At 33.8% G+C, this 25,014-nt stretch overlaps 1 protein-coding gene across 4 annotated transcripts in view; it reads right to left on the minus strand.

The window, feature by feature from the left end:
• MXI1 (MAX interactor 1, dimerization protein) overlaps nucleotides 1–25,014 on the minus strand; it is a 73,753-nt gene that overhangs the window by 24,631 nt on the left and 24,108 nt on the right. For all 4 annotated transcript variants that reach the window (XM_019725104.3, XM_019725106.3, XM_019725105.3 and 1 more), the window contains exon 3: nucleotides 10,067–10,096. In XM_019725104.3, the coding sequence (XP_019580663.1) occupies nucleotides 10,067–10,096 (30 nt within the window). The remainder of the gene's footprint in view (nucleotides 1–10,066; nucleotides 10,097–25,014) is intronic.

The following is a 25,014-nucleotide window of genomic DNA, read 5'->3' on the forward strand; positions in this document are numbered from 1 at the left end:
GCATATTGCCTTAAAGTCTAGTAGAATTCTACTGCTGTATAAATTATTATAAGTATCAGTGTAAACGGTATAGTCAGTTTTATGGATCAAACACAGTCCTCAAGTTGCATATAAAATAAACTTTTGTATACTGCATCATCTAAAATATATCAGGAAAATCTATTAAACTATTCCTTTTTTAAATTACGAATTCATAGTTTGAGAGGAAATGTTTTCTTAAACAAGTGACAACTGCACTGAGATACACACTTTGCAATCACTTGGGTAAAAAGCTACTACACTTTCACTATGATATTCACTGCGCCGATTATTTAAAGTCTGACTTAATTATTTGTTTATTTCTAGACATAATTTTAGACTCTGAGTTTCAAGTTATATTTCTAGGTTATTTTTAAGACCTAATGATCTCATCTCTACCCATGTATCAGTTATAGAATTGATTTAAACTTTAGGAATTGGATAGCTGAAGTTCTGAGAACACTAGGTTTATAGAATGCAATCGTTGTCTGAGGCAGCTTCTGTCACCCTGCAGCCTGGGTCAGGGAGTGGAAAGCTTAGCCTTAATGAGCTATTTCTGACAAAGGTCAATACAGAAACTGTGAACCTATCTAGACACTACGGCAATGACTTCATTGCATAGGCTGCATTTTAGATGTGTAATTTTATCCTGGCTATGCTCCTCTATTAACCATAAATTTTATCTCCAAAACCCACCCATTACTTCATCTCTATCTCATATAACATTCAATTCTAACCCTAACAGGTGCCTATCTCTGTACAGCTATTTTTAGTTGTCTACAGTTTTCAGCATTCCTACCATATAAAAATACAGTTAAAGTATTCATTTATAATACTTGCATACAAAAGTAAATGCACCGATTACATGTCTGACAAATGATATTACTCTACATACTGTTTGATGTTAATTTCTATATTAATCTGGTTTTATAGTTTCATAAATAGTGAAATTCTATTAAATAAGTGTCTACTTTCCAATGCTTAGCTGGCTACTTTTTAGTGTTACATAGCTACCGTTAATAACTCAGTACTATAACTCAACTCCTACTGTCTAAAAAAAGTACAAAGAATAAATTTTTCTTCTTCAAGATTTTTAAATGAATTAAAAATAAGTTTTCCATCTTTAGACTAAAAAAGGGAAGTAGCCATCACTTTTATTTGCCAAATCAGAAAAGTAGGTCAGTGGCTATTTCCTGGTCTCTGGACAATGCTGTTTCTCCTTCCCTCCACAATTATACTTTTTAAATTTTGTTGTTCAAGTTATATTTTATTATACCTGAAGTGAAACTGACACAATTCATTCAATATATGGTCTTAATTTTGTTAGATTTCATTGTTAGAGGCTCTTAAAAACCTTTAAATATATCCTTTTTATATGCTACAGAGTTCAATCTTTCTTCATTATCTTACTCAAATCACATTAGGTAGTAGTACCATATAACATATTGGAACCTCATCTGTGGTTAATCACGTATTTTCAGTAAAGTGTTGAGTCCTTTGTGCAGTTCCATCAGACGATGATGACATTAGCACTTTTTAAGTGTGAAACTACAAGGTCAGTGGACTTTTCAGGACCTTTCCCCCATTCAGTGGTGGCTGGTATGATGGATGGATGACCACAAAGTTGGGTGAACAACACTAGTTAGCCATTATAGTGAGTATGAAGTGGTAACTTTTGGTTTTGATTTGCATTTTCCTAATGACTACTGATATTGAGCATCATTTCACGTGCTTACTGGCCTTTTGTATATTTTCTTTGGAGAAATATCTATTCAAATCCTTTGCCCATTTTTATATTGGGTTGTCTTTTTATCATTCAGTTGTAAGAGTTCTTTATATATTCTGGATACAAGTCTCTTATCAGATATATGTTGTTTTTTTAAATTAAATGTATCAGGGTGACAATGGTTACTAAAATTACACAGGTTTCCAGTGTACAATTCTGTAATACATCATCTATATACCACATTGTGTGCTCACCAGAGTCAGTTCTCCTTCCATTGCCATATATTTGACCTCCTTTACCCTACCAGACACATTTTACAAGTATTTTCGCCCATTCTGTAATTTGTCTTCACTTTCTTGATTGTGTCCTTTGCAATACAAATGTTTTCAATTTTGATAAAGTCCAATGTATCTATTTTTTCTTCCATTGCTTGTGCTTTGGGCATCGTATATATATGTAAGAAACCGCTGCCTAGCCCAAAGTCACCAAGATTTACTCTCATGTTTTTTTCCTAAGAATTTATAGTTTTAGCTCTTAAATTCAGGCCCATGATCCATTCTGAGTTAATTTCTGTATATGGTGTAAGGTAGGGATCCAACTTCATTATTTTGGATATAGATATCCAGTTGTGTCAGCACCATTTGTTGAAAAGACACTGAATTGTCTTGGCACCCTTGTCAAAAATTAATTGACCCTAAATATGAGGAACTATCTCTGGATTCAATTCAATTGATTTATAAGTCTGTTCCTAGGCCTATATCACACCGTCTTGATTATGTAGCTTTGTAGTAATTTTGGAATTGGGAAGTATGAGTTTTCCTACTTTGTTCTTTTCAAGATCGTTTTGGCTATTCTGGGTATCTTGCATTTCCATATGAACTTTAGGATCAGTTGTCAATTGCTACTAAAAAAGGAAGCCGAGATTTTGATAGGACTTTCATTGACTCAGTAGATCAATATGGGGAGTACTGCCATCTTAACAATAGTAGGTTTTCCAATCTATAAACACAAGATTTCTTTAATTTCTTTAAACAGTGTTTTGTAGTTTTCAGTGTACAAATCTTTCACCTCCTTGTTTAAATTCATTCCTGTATATTTTATTCTTTTGGATGCTATTGTAAATGGAACTGTTTTCTTAAATTTATTTTCAGATTGTTCACTGCTGGTGTACAGAATCGCAGCTGGTTTTTGTGTGTCAATCCTGAAGCCTGCAACTTTGCTAAATTCATTTACGAGCTCTATTAGTTTTCGGTGGATTCCTTAGAATTTTCTATACATAAGACTATGATATCTGCAAACGGAAATGGTTTTATTTCTCCCTTTCAAATCTGGATGCCTTTTATTTCTTCCTTTTGCCTAACTGCCCTGGCTAGAACCTCCAGTACAAGGTTGAGGAGAAATCACGAGAGCAGACATTCTCGTCTTATTCCTGATCTTAAGGGAAAGCATTCAGTCTTTCACCATTAAGTATGATATTAACCATGGGTTTTTCATAAATGAGCTTTATCAGGGTTACTGTAAGATATTTTCACACTGAGATTTGCATCTTAGTAATAAACCAAGGCTAAGAAGAACTTTTGACTAAACTTTTCATAATTATCAGATCCAATCCAAACTGTACACTTTTGATCCAGCTGCAGTTATATATTTCAAACCTACAACAAAGGTTTAGATTCCTTAACCCCATGACTTATTTTTAATGGAAATTCTGCCAAACCAATCGTGCAATTGTTTTTTCCTAACAAATGTATTTTTTCCTACAATGTGCATACTGTATATAAAAGTGTATGTTCTATTTAAATAAATGTCATACAAGCACCCAAAATATGCAGCTAAAACCAGTCAAGATATGTTTCCCCGCCATGGAATCCTAAATAGTTGGATGATGTACTAAAAAACCATTGCTTTACCCATGGGCACAAAGATTTATTCTTATGTGTTGTTCTAGGATAAGGCAGACCAAAACAATCACTCTGTCAAAATGTCCACGTCAATTGAGGACATGTAGACAATCTTTAAAAAAAGAATGTATTCATTATGATGTGCAAACCATTGGGATAAATATAACCAATACATTAAAAAAATTCTAACACAAAAAAGCTGAAATTATTTATGATATTCTAGTCTCCAAGTATATACAAATCTTTACCTTGTAAAAATATTTACCATTTTTAACTCATGGAATGAGAAAGGAATAAAGACCTTACAAGTGGAGCATAAACTCCATCAGATAAACTGTTCCCCTTTACATAATCACTTGGTTTTGTTTTAGTACACTATATAATATCCTAATGAAGTGAAAGAATCAATTAGCCCTTTAAAAAAGGTTACTGACTCTTTTTTTTATAAGCAGGATAAAGTCCTGTATAGTAAAAATCCTTTAAGACGTTTCCACTTACCAAATTTTTTCATATAATGTATTTACATTTTAAGAATTCATTACATTTTCCCTTTACCGCCTATGAAATTATTATATTTGTTGTGTTCTCAAGAGTATTTTACATATTTTTCATTTTCCACTTAAGTCATTATAATTCGGTAACATATATTATTCACTATAGATATACTCAATAGCACATAGAATCATTTTTTCACTCAGTGGATATTTACTGAATGACTGCTATATACTAAGGGTAAATAAGACCAAGCCCCTGCCTTCCTGAAACTTAAGAGTCTCTGAAAGAAGTTAAATAACTCAAAAAATATTTCAAACAGAGATAAATGTTAAAGTGACAGAAAATGCAATGGGATAGAGAGTGAGTGGGGGACAATTACTATTCTCTAAGGAGATGACCTGAGAACTGAGAACTAAATAATGATGAAGAGCTAGAGCAAAGGCTTTACAAGCAAAAGGAAGAGCAAGTTTAAAAGCCCAAGATGGAAATGAACATGGTATGTTGGAGGGAAAGTAAAAAAGCAGTGTTAGGGGGATCCTAGGAGACCAGGGATAGAGTGGTAGAACTCTGCAGGCCACAGATTTTACCTAATTGCAATGGGAAGCCAGTGGAAGTCAGAAATGACATGATCTGATCTATCCTTTGAGAAGATCACTGTTGCTGCTGTGGAAGAACAGAATGTGAGGAGGAATGAACAGTAGCAGTTAATGGAAAATAATATCCCCTCTTTACATGGTGTTTTAGTACTCTCTCTTCCTTTCTGTTCCCATTCCTATCACCTGAGTGCTGGTTCTTACATCCTTCTACCACATGGGCTACTTCAACAGCATCCAAATTAGTTTCACTGCTTCTATAGCTAGACTGCATTTAAAAAAAAAAAGTTTCGATCATGCCTATCTTTTCACTTTTAATGCCTCAAAAACTCACTACTGCTAACAAAATAAAACCCAAATTCCTTGACGTTTCAGTAACATTCCACAGTTTAACTCCAAACCACCTTTCTGGCCTCATTTCCCCCTATTAATTTGATAGACTCCGTCCTTCCCCTCAATATGGTCTACTCACTCTCCTGAACACAGCTTATGATGCCACCTTCCTGCTTCCATGGACTGACCCTTTCCTTATTCTTTCCTTAGATTCAAATTCTACCTCTTCTTCATACACTCTCCTTCACGAGCCAGAGCAGTGGCTTTTTGACAGCATTTTATATCATGTATATATAAGTTTCACAATTCTACATTTAACTTTACTTAAGCAACACACTTTGGTATTTTCTATTCTATTTCTTTTGCAAAATGACTCACTAAAATGACTGCATAGACCACTAACGGGTTTCAACCTTCAGTTTCAAAATCCTTTTTAGTGGACTTTTCTAGACATTCACTGGTAATTTAACTAGATCCTGGTATTGAGATGAAACCTATAATTATCAAAATATCTCATACTTCATTTTATCTACCACAGTGCCAAGCACAGGATTTATTAATCATTACTGAAGAGAAAGACTGATATTAAACATAAATATCAAATTTATGATCAGATAGGATCATGAATAGGTCTGTTTTGTGTTCCCATCATTTTGTTTCAAATTGTAATTATGATAGCCAAAATGGCTAGTTTTCAATAACACTTTGACCTACACTTCCTGTGTTCCTATTTTACATAATTACACAATAGTATTGCATAGTGAGGGAACACAGTAAGTACGCCATAAATGCTTCTTTTCATCTCCTGAATCTGTTATGACCTGTTACGGGTCTAGGGAGACAGGATGAGTATACAAGTAACAAATGCTCTGAAATATTAGACTAGGTTTGGTGCAACCATCAGGGTTTTAGGCAGAAAGAAGCCCCCAGGCCTTTGTATCCAAGAAAGAATCTGAATTTCTTTATCAGTCCTGAACCCACCTAAACCTAAAGCTCCCTAATGGGCTATGGGCATAGTGGGTAATTGTGGACCACAGCAAACTACTCTGGGCTTGCCCGACTCCCAGATCTCCACCGTTAGGCCTTTCTCTGAGGTCTGGAAGTATGAACCTCAACATGTGTCTCAAGGACAGACGTAGGGGTTCCACAATCTTGAGGCTTTATTTAAGATAGACACCTAGAATGACTCTGTCATTCACTAACAATTTAAAATCATCTATTCTAATTCTCACTGCATTGCCCCAGCAGAAAACACTAACTTAGAGCAGCTTTATATGTAAGATTTTAGAATCAAGCTTAAAAAAAAAAATATAAACGAACTTCTGAAATCAATATTTTGTATGTAAAGTAGCAATATTTCAACAATATGAATTACTTCAGAAGTATGTTTTCAGAATAAAGACAAAATCAAATTACCCTTTTGATAGTGAATTACTTTCCTCATATAAACACATACTCAAAAGCAAATGAAAGGGAAAGCCAAAATTCTATTTATTTTAAAGCTAGGTTAACTTTTTTATTTAAAATGTCAAATAAAAATGGTGCCTCGGTGGGGAAAAAAACAAAAAAAACTATTAAATAGAACTAGATGGGAGCTTTTAAAATGTAATAACAATACAGGCTTAAATTTTTCTTTTTTTTAATTTTATTTTATTAAATTTATTGGGGTGACAATTGTTAGTAAAATTACATAGATTTCAGGTGTACAATTCTGTATTACATTATCTATAAATCCCATTGTGTGTTCATCACCCAGAGTCAGTTCTCCTTCCATCACCATATATTCGATCCCCCTTACCCTCATCTCCCACCCCCCACCCCCCGCCCCCGTTACCCTCTGGCAACCACTAAACTATTGTCTGTGTCTATGAGTTTTTGTTTCTCACTTGTTTGTCTTGTTCTTTTGTTGTTTTTGGTTTATATACCACATATCAGTGAAATCACATGGTTCTCTGCTTTTTCTGTCTGACTTGTTTCGCTCAGCATTACTCTCTCAAGATCCATCCATGTTGTCACAAATGTTCCTATATCATCTTTTCTTACTGACAGGCTTAAATTTTAAAAATATTTTTTATATTTGGCCTCTTGAAAATTGGGCTAAAACACTCCGCCCATTTAGATCATCCTGTACCTACCAATACTTTTGTTTTTTGCTAGATCATAACCCAGAAACTTTTCAGAAGTGAAGTACAGGTTATTAAATTGGATTCTTCCTTTGACACTCACCCTGACACATAACTCTAAATTAAAGATTTATTTATATTGATAAATATCCCTCTTAAAATCTAATATATTTTGGAAAGGTTAATTTTATATTACCTTTCAATTATGCCTTAAGGAAGAGAGGGAGGGAGGGTTAAAGAAAGGAGGGAAGAAAGGAGGGGAAGAAATCATTTGAGAAAGACTATCCAGGACTATCAGAAGAGGACAGAAGAGGAAGAGGGAACCATGCCTTAAGCGAGTTAGGGTAGGAACCAACCAGAAAGTCTTAGACCTAAGTACATAAAATGAGAACAAAAAGCCTTCACTGGAGACACTGGAGATTGTGTACAATCCAGGTTATAAAAGCCACGCATGTTACACCAGTGCCACAGACAGGTAACAGATTAAATGACTTACAGGGTGTATCAAAGTAATACTATGGGTGATAAAGTTATCATAAGTCAGAATTGATTTGCCAAATGCATTAAACAAAGTTTACTCAAAGATTTTTAAAAGCTCCATTCCAAACAGTTTACTGAATTCAGTCTTACTCCAGTGTTAAAAAAGTTTTTGCCAGGTTTCCAATGAGGGTCTCCCAAGAACCACATTCAGGTAGGTGAAATGATTTTTCAAGGCACTTGGATATCAGTATTTATAACATGTGGCCCAAAATACATTCTGTGCTCTAATTTAAAGTTCAATGTAAGATTTTATTTGTCAAGTCATTTCTTGGTCTTTTCACCATGTTTAAACTAGCCAGATACTTCCTTTAATACACCAGAAATTCAAGGCAGAAAAGAGAGATTCTCTAAAGTGAAGATTCCTGCCAAACTGCTTTGCCACAAACTAGCAAAACATCTTTAACTAGACTATTGAATTTTGTTTCACTTTTATCCATCACTCAATATTGAAGCCATCATCTACTATATATGCATCAAATGCTATGAAATGAGGATAAAAAATAATGAACAAAACAGAATCCCTGCCTGTGAGGCAATCATAGTCAACTGGCAGAGAGACATATGAACAGATAGTGCAACACGGCTTGGTTAAGTTTTAGAACCAAGAAAAGGAATAAAGGAAGAGGACAAGTTTGGGAGAGAAGATGAGGATTATACAAATAAAATATTCTATTTTTGACACAGAAATTAGATTAATAACCAACAAACTAGAATTGTCTGCACCAGTCACTTTTAACAATAAAAAAGATCTGAACAGAGCACAGTGCAAACAGAGTGGTAAAAGTCACCAAGTCAGCCTGGAGGACTATGCTAATAAACCCGTTCAAGAGGATTTGACATTTAAATTCATCTGCAATGAGGCAGTTAGACTAGTGAATCTGTAAGGTCCCTTCTACTTAAAAAAAGGCAAGACAAAAAGTTGAAGGTCACAGAGATCTTTTTTTTTGTCAAAAATGACTGGTGCAGTCATTTCCACTTTGTTGGTTATTAATCTAATCTCTGCATCCAAAACAGAATATTTTGTTTGTACAATCCCCATCTTTTCTCCCAAACTTGTCCTCTTCCTATATTCCTTATCTTGGTAAATAATAATACCACCTAAAACTTAACCTTCCATAACAAACCAGTCGCCAATTTCTAATGATTCTACCCTATACATCTCTTCATTCTGTCTACAGTGGTACCTGGGTTTTCGAACGTAATCCGTTCCGGAGACCGTTCAAGTTTGGAAATGTTCGAAAACCGAGGCATTATTTCCTCATAGAAAGTAATGCAAAAAGGATTAATCCATTCCAGACCTTTAAAATCAACCCCTAATTTTACTATCTAATAATGATACCATAGATCCATAAAATTACAGTGTTCATCAACGGAGATGTTCGAAAACCGAGGTACTACTGTACTTCTATCTCCAATGGCCTCCATCATCTCTTACCTTGGAGCCTTCTAATAGCCTCCAAAAGAGTTTTCTTTTCTTTGAGATCCCTTCTCCCAATCAACCAATTCTTCGCACTGTAGCCAAAGTGATCTTTCTAAACACAAATCTGTTTATATGACAACCCATCTTAAATTCACTGAAATTCCCCCTATTGCTCTCAGAAAAAGTCCACACTCTTCAGCATAGCTGTCAACGTCTGGCCTGGCTTGCCTCTTTTATAAGCATATTGAGACTCCTGCAGCTTCCTCAATATACAATGCTAACTCACCATCTGTAGGGGCTTCCGAGACTCCCTTAAAAGAGAATCAGGTGACCCTCCAACATGATGTTTCATCACCCTCTGCTTCTCCATTACCATACTCACCATACTCCCTTAGGAAGCTCTAAGTTCCTTAAGGACAGAAACTATCTTACACATTCTTCTATTTCCTGTGTAAAGCATTATGGCTGCCTGGCACTGACATAGTTCATGTTCGATAGAGATTTGTTGAATGCATAGAATAAATGAACAAACTGAAAAGAAAGAGAAATTCAGTGTCCTACTATTTGTCATAATATGTACTAGCTACACTACAGAAACCTAATCCTTTAGCAAGACCATATTTAAGCCATAAGCCTATCACAATTAACCTGTTTTCAGAGACAGAAGTAAAGAAAGCTACACCATAAACTCAAAATTCAAATCAGCTTAAAAATGTATTTACGTCTTCCAGTTTGGATAGTATAAGCTTACTATTTAAGTCATTTTTTGGAGAGCATACGTATCAGAATCATGACATATTACACATTTAAAAAATAAAAATTGTAACTACATATTCACTATTACATTATTTTCACAGGTTTAATGTTGAGCTTGCTTTTTAAACATAAATGAAAACTTCACCTCTTTACTGACTCACCGATTCTTTTCCAGCTCATTGTGTGTAGACCTAAAAGGGAAATAAAAAAGAGCATTAGCCATGTTTTGTTGCTCAGGTTATTAAAGGGGGATTAATTTAGTTACTGCTATACCACACCCAATGAATTTATGTAGTAATGTAATATATGATCAGACTCCTATAATTTCATTCATCAAGAAAAAACAGTCTACATTCTTCATTAGGACTATTCATTCAGATATAGTGCTTTCAGTTAACAACTCTAAATATTTTGAAACTGGAGCTTCAGTGCTGTTATATTTTAATAAAATTAATACTAGCACATGTTCTCTTGCCTACTTCTAGTATACCACATTTTGTTGAGTTGTAGACATTATATCAGAAATTTTAATTCAAACATTATCTCATTTTTGTTTAAAGAGAGAGAGAAAAAAGGTGTATGTACTTCTATGTCCTCTTCCATCTCTACTTAACCCACTCGTAAACACAGGATGAAAAAGTTTTAGCTAACATAGAAGCTGAAACAGGCTTGCCTTACAGCTAAATGATAGAGACAAATTCAATCCTCCCTGCCTTCTGTGTGAAACATAAACAAGGAAAAGTCATAGAAGAAAGAAAAATAATATAAATAAAAGAAGATATATTAATAAAACCAAGGAACACATTTTTAAAAGACTGGGAGGATATACCTCAAAATGTTAACAATGGTTGTTATCTAAGAAGAAAACTTAGAACAAGTAAAACAAAAACAATGAAATACTAGAGTAAGTAATAAATGGAAACAATCTATTTTGAAAGAAGTAGACTATTTACCATAAACTTATTCTAAAGAACAGTCTGGCAATCCACTATATGACCATAAATACAAAAGATAATATACCCAAAGATAACCAATTGTTGAATTCCAATATTATATTGAGCCTATAATCAAAGCTAGCACCCAAAGAACCCATTGTCAACAAAATTAGTAGGTTCTTCCCACCTCTCAGGCTTTTCTTTATTATGTATCTTTCTAAAAAACATGAAATGATAGTTAAGAATATGAACTTTTTTACCAAACCAGGAAATGCATGCATATCTAATTATACCATAGCAAAATTTAACACAATTTCCAAATACCAAGAAGCAAAAATGACCATGCATGTCCTAATCTTTAGCATACTGCCATGTTCTTCCAATTTTTATAAAATGCGTCAGTGGTGTTTACTGCTATTTTGATGGCTTTTTTGCCTGTAATATCAAGGCAATGAATCCTGAGTATTTTAAATGTTCACGACTGTCTTAGGCTGCGGAGAATCAAAGACAGTCTCTAGTTGGTAAATTAAGGCAAGTATATGAATAATTATAATTCAAGGCAGAATAAATATATGAAGAAAGATACAAAGGATTGTGAGGGGTTAAAGAAAGAAGAGTTTACTTCCAAATGGGGCTATTGGGGAAAACTATAGACAACGGTGGTATTTAGTGTGCGACTTAAACGATGAGCACCATGTGCTGCTACCGTGTTTCCCTGAAAATAAGACCCAGCCGGACCGTCAGCTCTAATGCATCTTTTGGAGCAAAAATTAATATAAGACCCGGCCTTATTTTACTATAATGTAAGACCGGGTCTTATATAAGACCGGGTATAATAATAATATAACATAAATAACATAACAATACTGGGTCTCATATTAATTTTTGCTCCAAAAGACACATTAGAGCTGATTGTCCAGCTAGGACTTATTTTTGGGGAAAAACAGTAGTAGAGGCTGGACCTGGTAGGGAGAGGTCAATCCAAGTGGAAAGGACAGCATAAGCAAACAAGCAGAGCTGTGAAGTCCACAGCAAAACCAGAGAACAATAATGTATAGGTCATAAAAACCCATGGTATTCGAGGAAAGAAGTCCTGATTTTAAATATTAACTCTCTTATTCACACTAGCTGTGTGACTTGGGACAAATTATTTAACCTCTCTGATTAACAGTTTCCTCATTTGTAAAACTGGAATAAAATCACATGCCTTGGCTGGGTTACTGTGAAAATTAGAGAAAAAAATGTAAAAGCATCTAGCCCTTTGTAAGTATTCGGTAAATGTTAGCTACTGCAAATATTCTTATTATTTTTAACAAGACTAAAAATATACTACCCCAAACAATGTTAAGTATGCTACATGGGACAATAAATTTAATAGAGTCTTTATAACACTTGGAATTATCCTGGAAATAAACAACCATAATGTTGAAAAAAGAAACTGAAAGAAAAGATTGGTATTTACATTATTTAGTCAGCTGTGAGGACAGTACAAAGTTTAGGGAATGCCAAAGAGAAAGATGCCTAACTATATGTACACAGAGAAAATAATGATCCCAATAGTGCTGGCAATAAATGAGAAATTGAACTTATCACAGACCAGCACACCCAGAAACAACCTCTGTGCTCCTCTGAGCCTGTGTGTCCAACCAAGCCCTTCCAATAATCTACCATTGAAATATCCAAGGATGACAAATTCCCTGTAAGGTTGACATGTTCTGAATAATCCATCTGGTTAGCCCTCTTTTCTTCTCCAAATAAAATGCACCTCTGAGAACAAATACTAATGAACTATCTTCCTTTCAGACACCCTTACTCTTGAATGCTTAACTTCCAAGGACAGAGAGAAAGACATTTCTATCATTTTACCATTGAATCACAGGTAATCTTTTTCACAAATAACATCCCTTTTAAAGAGACGTGTTAATGCATTCCCTGTGTGACTGGGAGTCATTATCTCCACCAGATCTGTGACTTTTCACCCACTACAACACAGCTCTAATACATAAACTTTTAATTCTTTAGGGTACAGTTTGGTGGCAGTCAATGAAATGAAGCATAGAGTTGAAACTGCACAAAAGAGTACAGTTTGGTTCAAGAGGAGTGCCACCGTGGAAGGAAAAGAAAAGTCCCCATTCCCAGAATTAACATTTTCTTCTAGCAAAAGAGAAGACCTCTATCTTTGCTGAATTAATGAGCCAACCCCCAGTTTAGTAATATTTTTATTTCACTTTCTAATCCTCAAGTGCCTAATGGATGTTGCTCTCCACACAACAAAAAGAACACACTCTATGAGGCTAAATGAGTACCTTCTGTCTGTATCCTAAAGCTTATACATCATATAAACATACTCAGAAGACAAGAAAAAAAGAAAATGTCACCCACATTGGAGCAAGGGCCTGCAAAGCACAGACCTGAAGGGGGTTGAAGAAGAATTAGTGGAATGGTAAAACTTCTATGCATATCTTCTTTAACTTTCTTCTGTATTTATAAAATGTTAGTGCAGTAATACATGTACACAATTATAAACACACACACATATATTGGGGGGATATAATTTCTTTTTTTTTTAACTGCTAGTAGTATAATAAAGTGGTCAATGAAGTTTGAAGAATATTGTAACAAAAGAAAATCATGGTAATTGCCAATAAAGTAATTCTTTCAAAAAGGTAGTTTTGTACATTTGTTTCTGTCAAAGGTACATATTTTTTAAAAACCATTTAAGACAACAAAAACTTGAATATTGCAGACTTTTGGAAAAAATGCATCATAAGAAATATATTGCTTCTTTCTTAATCATGACAAAAATATCACTACTATAACTAAAACCACAAAAAAGCAAGCGTCGAAAAAATGATGCATGACAAAAACTACAATCAATAAACTTTTCCTTAAAACTTATATATCTAAGCTGAATATATGCATGCTTTATGACTAAACATTTCCACTCACAGGCATATACCAAACTAACATACGTATATATACTCACCAAAGGACATACAAAAGAATGCTCATTCTTTCCACTAGCCCCAAACTGGAAACAACTCAAATGTCCATCAATAGTAGAATGGATGAATAAATTGTGAAACATTCATACAATGTAATACTATAGAGCACTAAGAATTAACAACTATTATGCAATTAACAAGGATGACTCTTCCTAATTTAAACACAATGTTGACTGAAAAAAGACAGACACACAAAAAAACATAATGTATACCTCAATTCATATGAAGTTCAAAACTGGAAAAACTAATTTATGGTATCAAAAGTCAGAATAGTAGTTACCTGGGGGGGTGGGGGGCTTCTAAGAAGAGTCTGTAATATTTTATTTCTTCACCTTTGTGAAAATTCATCAAGCTATACACTTCGTATTTGCACACTTTTTTGTATGTACATTTTCAATACACAGGAAAAAATTACACATGAACTGATTTTGGTAAAATCTTATTTCAATTATAGCAAATACCCTAACCTAAGTCTCTGACAATCTTTTGGCATACTACATAAACATCCCTAAGTTATGTACTTGGTAAAGCATAATTTTCAATAAATATGTAAGTATGAAAATCACAGTTTTCTAAGCACAAAGGAATTAAACTAGAAATCAATAACAACATAACTAGAAAAATAGCAATATTTGGAAGATATGCCAAAAATCAAAGAAAAAATTGCAGAAAAATTAGAAAATATCCTGAACTGAAAAACGAAAACACAACATATCAAAATGTGTTGGATGCAGCTAAAGCAGTGCTTGGAGAAAAATGTTTAGCTTTAAATCCTTATGTTGGTGGAGGCTCCAGGAGCCCAAATTCAATGATCTGAGATTCTACCGTTAGAAACTAGAAAAAGAAACAAACTGAACCAAGAGAAGTTGAGCAATGATTCTCAACTCTGAGCTATTTTGCCCACTAAAAGGCATTTAGCAATCCTAGAAATATTTTTGGTTATCACAACTAGGGAAATACTACTAGCATTTTGTGAGGAGAGGCCAGGGATGCTTCTAAACATCCTATGATGCTGAAAACAGAATTATATGGCCCAAAACGCCAACAGTGCTGAAGATGAGACACACTGAAGGAAAGAAATAATAAAGGTAAGGAGTGACCGAAATAGAAAACAGGAAACAACAGTGAATATTAATAAAACTGAAAGCTGACTTTAAAAAATCAGTAAAATTGATAAACTTCTTCAAAGACAGATGAAGAAAAAGACACAAATTACCAATATATCCAAAAAAAAAACAAAAAACCCAATACCAAAAATGAAAGAATGCACATCACTACATATCCTACACACATTAAAATAAGAGATTATGAACTTTATGCCAATAAATTCAACAACTTAAATGAAATGGACAAATTTCTTAAAGAATACAAAATTATTAAAACTTAAGAAGAAAGAGAAACCCTGAAGACTTGCATCTAATGAAGAAATTGAATACATAGTCAAAAACCTTCCCACAAAGAAAACTCCAGGCCCAGAGTGTTCATTGGTAAACTTTGCCAAGCATTTAAGGAATGATACCAATCTTATAGAAAATCTTTCAAAAAATAAAGAAGGAATATTTCCCAACTCCTTTTGAGGCCAGTACTACCCTGATATCAAAACCTGACAAAGAAATGACATTAGAACACGAACACACACACACACACACACACACACACACACACACATACACACATACACACACTATCCCTCATAAGCACATACAAATTCTTAACAAAATATTAGCAAATTGAACCCAACGACACATAGAAAGTATCAGTTTTACAATAAAGAATTTGTCTGGTCTTTATCCTTACTTCCTGAAACAGAGCTTCTAAAACCTCAGAATTTCCCAAGTTATAGGAGTGTCTCCATTATTCATGGTGGCCCCTTGGACTACATGGGCCACCTCTGCTAAGGAGAGGACTCACACTGGAGAGTGCCCATGCCATAAAGACCAACGCTGTGATCAGAGGGTTGGAGTTTTGAGCCACTGATATCAGCCCGACCTGCTAACCTCCAGGGAGAGAAGGCTCACTAGAAACTGAATTCAATCACATGGCCAATGATTCAATCAACTGTGACTATATAATGATATGGAATAAAAACTCTGGAATAGCAGGTTCCAGTGAGCTTCCTGGTTGATGAATACATCAATACGCCAGGAGGGTAATGCATCCTGACTCCACAGGAAGAGGACACGGAAGTTCCATGACCAGGACTGTCTCAGAACTCACCCTATAAGTTTCTTCATTTGGCTCGTCTTGATTTGTATTAGCTATAATAAAACTTGTAATAATAAGTATAGCACTTTCCTGAGTTCTGTGAGTAGTTCTAGTGAATTACTGAACCAGAGGAGACTGTGGGAACCCCCAAATTCGTAGCCAGTTGGTCAGAAGTGCAGATGGCCTGGGGACTCCTGAACTTGCAGCTGGCATCTGCAGTGAGAGTAATCATCTTGGGGACTGCACCCTTAAATTTGTGGAGTCTGAGCTACGTAACTACGGGTAGCTAGCATCAGTATTGCAAAATACACCATGACCAAGTAGGATTTATTCTAGGAATATAAGATTGGCTTAAGATTCAAAAAAATAGATCAATGTAATCAACCATATTAACAGAATGAAAAAGAAAAACCACAGTATAATATCAAAAGATATAGAAAAAGCATTTCACAATATTCAGCAGCCATTCATGACTTAAAAAAAAAAAAAAAAAAAAAACTCAGCAAATTAGGAATTTCCTCAACCTGTTAAATGGCATCTACAAAAAAATCTACATTTATCATAATCAATGGTGAAAGAATGCATGTTTTCCAAAGATCAGGAACAAGACAAAAATGTTCACTCTCACCAGTTCTATTGAGCACCAGATGTCCTAGCTAGTGAAATAAGGCAAGAAAAAAAAAAATACAGAATGGAAAGGAAGAAATAAAAATATCTTTAATGCAAACAACATTATTTATTGCCTATTCAGAAAATCCTAAGGAATCTACAAATTAATAAAATTAATAAATGAGTTTAACAAAGTTAGTTTACAAGGTTAATATACCAAATTCAACTGCCATTTACAACAGCATCAAAGAATATTATATACTTAAGGATAAATTTACAAAGTATATGCATGACCCACACTCTGAAAAACTACAAAATATTGCTGAACTTTAAAAACATCTATAAGTGAATAAATGGACAGATACCATGCTCATGGATTAGAAGAATCAATATTGTTCAGATATGTTAGGTCCCCCAAATTAATTTATAAATTCAATGCAATCCCAATATTCTAGTAGGCTTTGTTGCAGAAATTGACAGTTAGATTCTATAATGTATGTGAAATGCAAAAGACCTAGAATAGTTAAGGAACTTTTGAAAAATAAAAACCAAGTTGGAAGACTTACACTACATGATTTCATAACTTAATTAGAAAAGCTACTGTAATTATGACAGTGTGGTATTGGAAAAAGAGTAAGTATTTAGATCAATAGAACAGAATAGAGAGTCCAGAAATAGATTCACACATATTTGGTCAAATTTTTACAAAGGTGCCAAAGCAATTCAATGTCGAAAGTATAGTCTTTTCAATAAATGGTACTGGAACAACTGGATGTCCATTTGCCAAAAAATAAACTTCAACCTTTACTTCACACCTACAACAATTAACTCTAAATGAATCTTAGATCTAAATGCAAAACCTAAAACTTCTAAAAGAAAGCATAAGAGAAAATTTTTGTGATCTTGGATTATGCAAAGATTTCTTAGGACACAAGAAGCATGAACCATAAAAGATAAACAAGATAAATCGGACTTTACCAAAATATACAACTTTTGTTCATTAAAAGACACTGTTAAGAAAATAACAAAGGCAAATCACTGAGTAGGAGAAAACATTTACAAAACACATATGTAATAAAGAACTTGTATTCAGAATTTACAAATAACTCTTACAACTCAACAAGGAAACAAATAATAGAAAAAAAAAAGACATGAACAGATACTTCACCAAGGAAGATATATCAATGGCGAACAAGCACATAAAAAGATGCTCCAAGGATGGCCAGATGGCTCAGTTGGTTAGAGTGTGAGCACTGAAAACAGGGTTGCTGGTTCGATTCCCACATAGGCCAGTGAGCTGCACCCTCCACAACTAGATTGAAGGACAACGAGCTGCTGCTGAGCTTCCAGAGAGGCAGCCGGGTGGCTCAGTTGGTTAGAGTGGAGCTCTCAACAAGGTTGCCAGTTCAATTCCCGCAGGGGATGGTGGGCTGCGCCCCCTGCTACTAAAGATTGAAAATGGCAACTGGACTTGGAGCTGAGCTGCGCCCTCCACAACTAGATTGAAGGACAACGACTTGGAGCTGATGGTCCCTGCAGAAACACACTGTCCCCCAATATTCCCCAATACAATTAAAAAAAAAGATGCTCCAGGTCATTAGTCATAAAGAAAATGCAAATTAAAACACGGTGAGATATTATGACACACCCACCACTAGAATGGCTAAAATTTAAAAGACTGACAATACCAAGTGCTATCCAAGATGTGAAGCTACTGGAAGCCTCCTACATTACTTATCAGAATGTAAAATGGTACAGCTGGGAGAACAGCTTGGAAATTTCTTTATAAAGTTAACATACACTTACTATATGAACCAGCAGTTCCACTCCTAAGTATTTATCTAAGAAAAATGAAAATATATGTCTACAAAAAGACCTGTTTGTGAAAGTATACAGCATCTTTACTGATACTAGTAAAAATTATACTCAACCTAAATATCTTTCAACTGGTGAGTGGATAAACAAATTGTGGTAGATCCATACTATTACTGGACTATTACTCAGCAATATAAAGGACTAAACTGTTGATACGCAGAACATGAATGAATCTCAAAAAACATGCTACCTGAAAGAAGTCAGGCACAAGAGAGTATATATGGTATATGATTCCATTTATATGAAATTCTAGAAATGGCAAAACTGTAGTGACATAAAACAGATCAGAAGTTGCCAGGGACAAGACGTGGAGATAGGAAACTATAAAGAGACATGAGGTAAAATTTTTTTTTAATTATTTCCTTTTTAAAAGATTTTCATTAAAATATAGCTAACATAAATATATTAGTTTCAGATGTACACCAGTTATTCAACTATTATGTACCGTAAGAGACGTGATCACCATAAGTCTAGTAACCACCAGACACCATACATTATTACAGTATTATTGACTGTATTTCCTATGCTGTATATTATATCCCCATGACTTATTTATAACAGGAAATCTGAACCTCTTGCCCCCCTTCACCTTCCCCTCCCTTTTTAAAAACATTCAATTACAGTTGAAATTCAGTATTATTTTATATTAGTTTCAGGTGTATAGCAAAGTGGTTAAACATTTATATAATTTATGAAATGATCCCCGACTAGTCTAGCACCCACCTGGCACTATCATGAGGTAATGTTTTAAAGGAATGAAAATGTTTTATATCATGATTGTGTTGCAGGGTACCTGACTGTATCCATACGCGTATGTCAAGTCACTGAATTGCTTGATAAAAATTGGGTAATTTTACTGAATGGAAATTATATCACGATAAAACTTATTTAAAAAAAATAATAAACCTCATCCTGAAATTGAGGCAGTAATCTAATCTACCACAAAGTACTCAGGAATGAGAGTAAAATATCAATTGCTTATCATAGGAGACTAATCCTATAAATTACTAGAAAGTGTATAACTTTGGGGGAAATCTGTACTTCCATTTACTTAATTTTTTTTTTTTTTTTCATTTCTGGCATGTGATTATCTGCTATTAGTCAAAAGTATAGACAGTCAAATCTTCATCTTCCATAATAAGAAGTCAACAGATAACAGCAAGATAAGCTAAGCTTCTTATTTATAAATATAAAAGCAAACAGAATAAACTGTTAAATTATTACAAGGGGTAGTATTTAGGAAGCAGAAATTGAATGGGGAGAGATGGGACAGGGGAATGTTAGTTTTCTTTATAAGCCATTTAGTATTAATTGTCTTTTAAAACCATATATCCAGTTTAATAACATCTATTGTTTTATATATTACTTTATATTACTACATATATATTACATACATAATTTTAAATGTTAAGAATCAATTTAAGATAAATATACCTAGCTCACTTTCTAATCTTAGTAGTGCCAGAAATTAAGAAGCATCCACTACATACTAAAATTACACATTATTTGTAAAATAACCACTTCTTAGATGAAAGAACAATATTAAAAACTACAAAGAATTTTGAAGTTTGCAATTATTGCTCGTAAGCATATTCTCAAAGATTAAAACAGGAACTTTAAAAAGATAAACCACTAATGAGCTAAACTACTTCATCAGTTGATAAATCCTATTACAGAGCCACATTCTAAAAACCTTTTAAAATGGAGAAAATATCAGTGATTTCCTAAATCACTTGACTTCCAAATTGGAATTTAATATTTTAGGAAAGAGGCATGAAATAAACATTCAGCAGGTACTTGCTGGGGGAAAAATGAGTTGTACCATAATTAACAGCATTCCTCATAAATATAAAGCCCATTTTTTGAAGTTGATCCTAATTTTTATTATTACTATACTCTGTTCCTCCCTAAAGTACGAGAAGCAAACACAGATGTTACACATCTATTTCAAAGAATGTTATTTCTAAGGGAAGTACCTCACATGTAAAAGTGATTCTCAAAGGGTCAGGGAGGATACCTAAATTTTCTTCCTCTGGGAGCTTCAGGAGCGTGGATATGCCTCCAACTGGCTACACTCCCCACTTATTAGTTTATGTCAAGTGTTAAAGGAATCACTGCTTAATATTCATTCATTCCACCTTTAGTTCTTTTTAGCATTTGTCACATATTCAAGACTCTTCATTATCTTATCGCAACCAATAATAACAATGTTTTTGAAGTTTTATTAAGGTATAATTTACATACTATAAAATTCACCTATTTTAAGTGTAGAGTTCAATGAGCTTCAGTAAATTTATACAGTTGTGTAACCTTTACCACAATCCAGTTTTAGAATACTTTTATCACCCCAAAAGTTCCCTGATGTCCATTTGCAGTCCATCTCCACTCCTACCACTAACCCACCACTGATCTCTTTTCCATCTCTGCAGTCTTGCCTTTTTTGTAAATCTCATATAATGGAATCATTTAACAAGCACTCTTATGTATCTGACTTCTTTTATATAATGTTTTTGTGGTTCATCCATTTTGTTATATGCATGAGTAATCTGTTTCTTTTTATTGCTGGGTATTGTATTCCATTGTATAAATATGCTACCTTTTGTTTATCCGTTCACCAGCTGATGAACATTTCAATTGTTCCCAGCTTTTGGTGATTATGAATAATGCTATGACCATTCATGTTCAAGTCTTCCTGTGGATGAGTGGAATACGAGAACTTCATCTTAAAGAACAGTGCCTCACCTTGTTACACTGTACTATTAACATCCAAGTTATTTTTCACGCTTATGAAAATGGCCAACCATATGCGGTACATACTGGTACTTAATAGATACTAAATTTCTACTGATACTTAAATGTTTGTTTAAAAAATAAAAAGAAAAACATTACTCAGCTATTTCTGATAATATGCACCTCCAATTCGATTGTTAAAAACAAAAATAACTTTGTCTCCAATGAGTGTACCTGCTACAAATAAACTGACAGTAAGATCAGTTTCATACAAAGCAATTAATTAAGCCTAAGTTTCTCTAAAAGTCTTCTCAAAATATGTCAACATTTCATTAAAAAATACCTTGAGATCTACATGATTGGGCTCAAAGTATTCAGCTATTCCTTCAATTAGTAAGTACTTATTGAGTGTCAACACCGATTGTATAAATACTGTAATATTATGAAGTCTCTGCCCTCATGTAGCTCACATTCTATCATCCACTTTTTGCAAAAAAAAAGAAAACCACTAATAAATGAGGCAGGACTTACTAAGAAAATTACAACTATATACCGCACACTACCATACTATATCCTTACATTGTTAATCACCATGTAATTCTACTTAATTTATACATACTTTAAATTTTTTCAATTTTATATAGATATATCAATTTGTTTTTGTAAACAGGATTAAATATAGTACTTATGATAAATTCCATAAAAATATTAGACTTTGAGCTTTTGGTAGCAAACCTAATTAACAATGATTCTATAGAAAAATGAGATTCAAATATTTTTTTACATATAGTGCTATTTCCAGAATATAACCTGCCTTCCAAAGGACGAATGGATAACATTAAAATTATAATATTAAGTACACCAAACAGTTTTAGAGCCAGGCCTAGAAGTCTAGATTTTAAATTGTAACTTATGTGCATTGACTGTTATCAACAAAGGCTACTGAAAAAAATCCTAAGAGACTCCATATTAATCACAAAATATTGTCCAAAGTTTTTGTGGAAACTGAAGATCACTTTTATTGTTATTCATATAGAAGATATATACTATCACATAGGGCTATGGTGACCAAAACTAAAAACCTGAAAATTCACATCTTCTAATTTCAAGGCAAACTTACTACATTTTAATCTCTACTTTCTTTTATTGGATAAAAGGAAAGGTTCTTTACAGTTCCTCAAAGAGAATCCTATCTTGTCCCTGTCTAATTCATCAAAATAAGAATAAAGAAAAGTCAATTGCTTTATCAAAATATGACTGACTGAAAACTAAAACTATATTCCTCTATAATTTAAAAACGCCCATTTCAAATAGCTGCAAAGCTCTCCTCATGTGACCTCCACAAGTGGTGTTTAGTGTTCTCAAAAGACTATCAAAAATATGTCCTGTGATAAACAAAGGCAAGGAAAGAAAATCTGTAACAGTTACTTTCCCTTGAAATGTATGCAGTGACAATAACAAATCTAGTAAACCAAGTATTTTTTCTTGTAAGAAATTACTTAGATAAAAACGTAAGAAATTTCACTCTAACAGCAAGTGAGGGAATCCCTGTATCTCCTCGAATGCATGGTAAAGTTAATCAATGAACAAGTATATACTGTGAATCTACAGCATTTCTGCAACAACCTATTGTTGTTGTAGAACAACAATCTTTTTCTATAAATTTAAATAATTTACTCTGTACTGTCATCTGGCATAAATAAAAATGGCCCTGTTTATAATATATAACTGACTTGTATTATTTACCATTTTAAAATATGCATATCATATCTTTTCAAATATACTATAAGCTCCTCTATGGTAGAGAAGCATGTATAGCAATAGTTCTATGTACATAGTGTTTAAGTTCAGTAAATTTGGTTACTAATTACCTTTAAGAGATCAGTTTCAATAGTAAGTGAAAAAGTCAGGTGAAAAAGAGCACTGGTGGAAAGACATTAAAGCAGAAGGTACAGAGGACACGTTTCAGACATTTGGCAGAGCAGAAAAGGAGAGCACTAACACGTAGTTTTCAGGTTATAGTCACTGAGTCTTAATTTTTAAGTAAATTATTACTAAAGATTGGTTGTTAATCCCAGAGGAACAAATCCCAAGGATTAGCCTCATCTCCTAGTTCTACCTGTGGAAATTACTTTGCATACCAGCCCAATTTCTTCAAAAAAAACCAAAAAAAAACAAAACGGAGGGGGGTTCAGGTGAGGGGGAGGGAGTTCCACTTTACCTCACAGAATTGTTCTGAATTCAAATGAGATAATAATGTATGTTAAAGATCTTTATACACAAGTAGTATATTAAATGTAAGATGTTGTTATTATTACTGAAGAGGGATTCCATACTTTGACCCGACATCCTAATTCTTCATGCTTATCCTAAGGACGTAGGTGGACAAATGCACAAAGGATCTGTACAAAGATATCCACAGCAGCCCTGTTTGGAATAAAAAGATGGATGATTGTCTTAAAAAATTATGGTACACACATGAAAAAGAATATCATGCTGTAATTAAAAATTATTTAATAGATGTGTATGAACATGAAAAAATTTTCAGGATAAGTGAAAGTGAGATTGCAAAAGGTTCAACCTGGAACGCCTTCCTTCATTATCACACTTGATCAGGTCCTCTGCTATATCCCTCACAGGATCCTCTATTTCCCTAGTATTCAGCTCATCACAGTTTGAAATAACATATTTATATGTTTACTTGATAACATGTGTTTCCTTTATTAGATGGTAATGCAGATGGTACACACCACACACACACACACACACACACACACACACACACACACACACACACACACGGGGAAAAAATTCTGCCACTGTTTTAAAATGTAGGAAGCCAAAATGTAAAATAAAACAGTCTAGCAAAAAAATACATATATACGCATACTTAAATTATATCAACACTACTGACCAAAAATGGGATCTAGGAATATATTTTGTCAAATCATACCATCAAACTTATTTTATTAGGTTAGTAACTGGAAAACTGTCTTCACTTAAAAAATGACAAAGAATCGTGCTATAGCCAAAAGGAGGCAATGCTATTTCATGTGTAAGGAGACATCTAGAAGAGACAGCTTTTTTCAGGTGAAAAGTCCTGCCTGGTTAGAATGATGCATATACTGCTTAAAACCCAGCTTGATATCAAGCTCAACCAACCACCTATAGCCATAATGCTTGGGCAAATCACTTACCATCTCTAAGTCACGTGTGATTTAATCATAAAATGGGTGACAATATCTTATCTTCATAAAGCAGATCACTATACCAGATGAAATCCTGAATTCCTTTTCTGTGATATGTGATCTTCCACCATCATATATTTAATATTCTGGCAAAAGGCCTCTCATCAAAAAGTAACAGAAGCAGTTATCCTACTGCCTTACAAGACATGATTATGTAAGTCTCCCTCAAAAGATACTTCCATAGAGGAATATATCCTTAAGAAACCCAGCAACAGCAAACTTAGGCTTGAATGAAGCATTTAATGGAAAGTCTGAGTTTGTTTAGAGTGTGGTATATAAATAATTCTTGAAAATTTTTCATTTAAACGTGGTTTTGGTGGAAGACAGAATACCACAGACCATATCACATAGGATATGTTAATTATTCGACATCTGGAAAATACTGAAGAACAACCGTTAAGAGTTTAACTGCTACTAATCTCTCCTCCTGTCCTGCAACTTTGGGAGCTTTCTATTAGACAAAGACACTGAAACTATTTCTTAATATAGAAAATTTGAAAAA

Source organism: Rhinolophus sinicus, chromosome 15, assembly GCF_057876585.1.
Source record: "Rhinolophus sinicus isolate RSI-liver-muscle chromosome 15, RSI-T2T, whole genome shotgun sequence".
Classification (NCBI taxonomy): domain Eukaryota; kingdom Metazoa; phylum Chordata; class Mammalia; order Chiroptera; family Rhinolophidae; genus Rhinolophus; species Rhinolophus sinicus.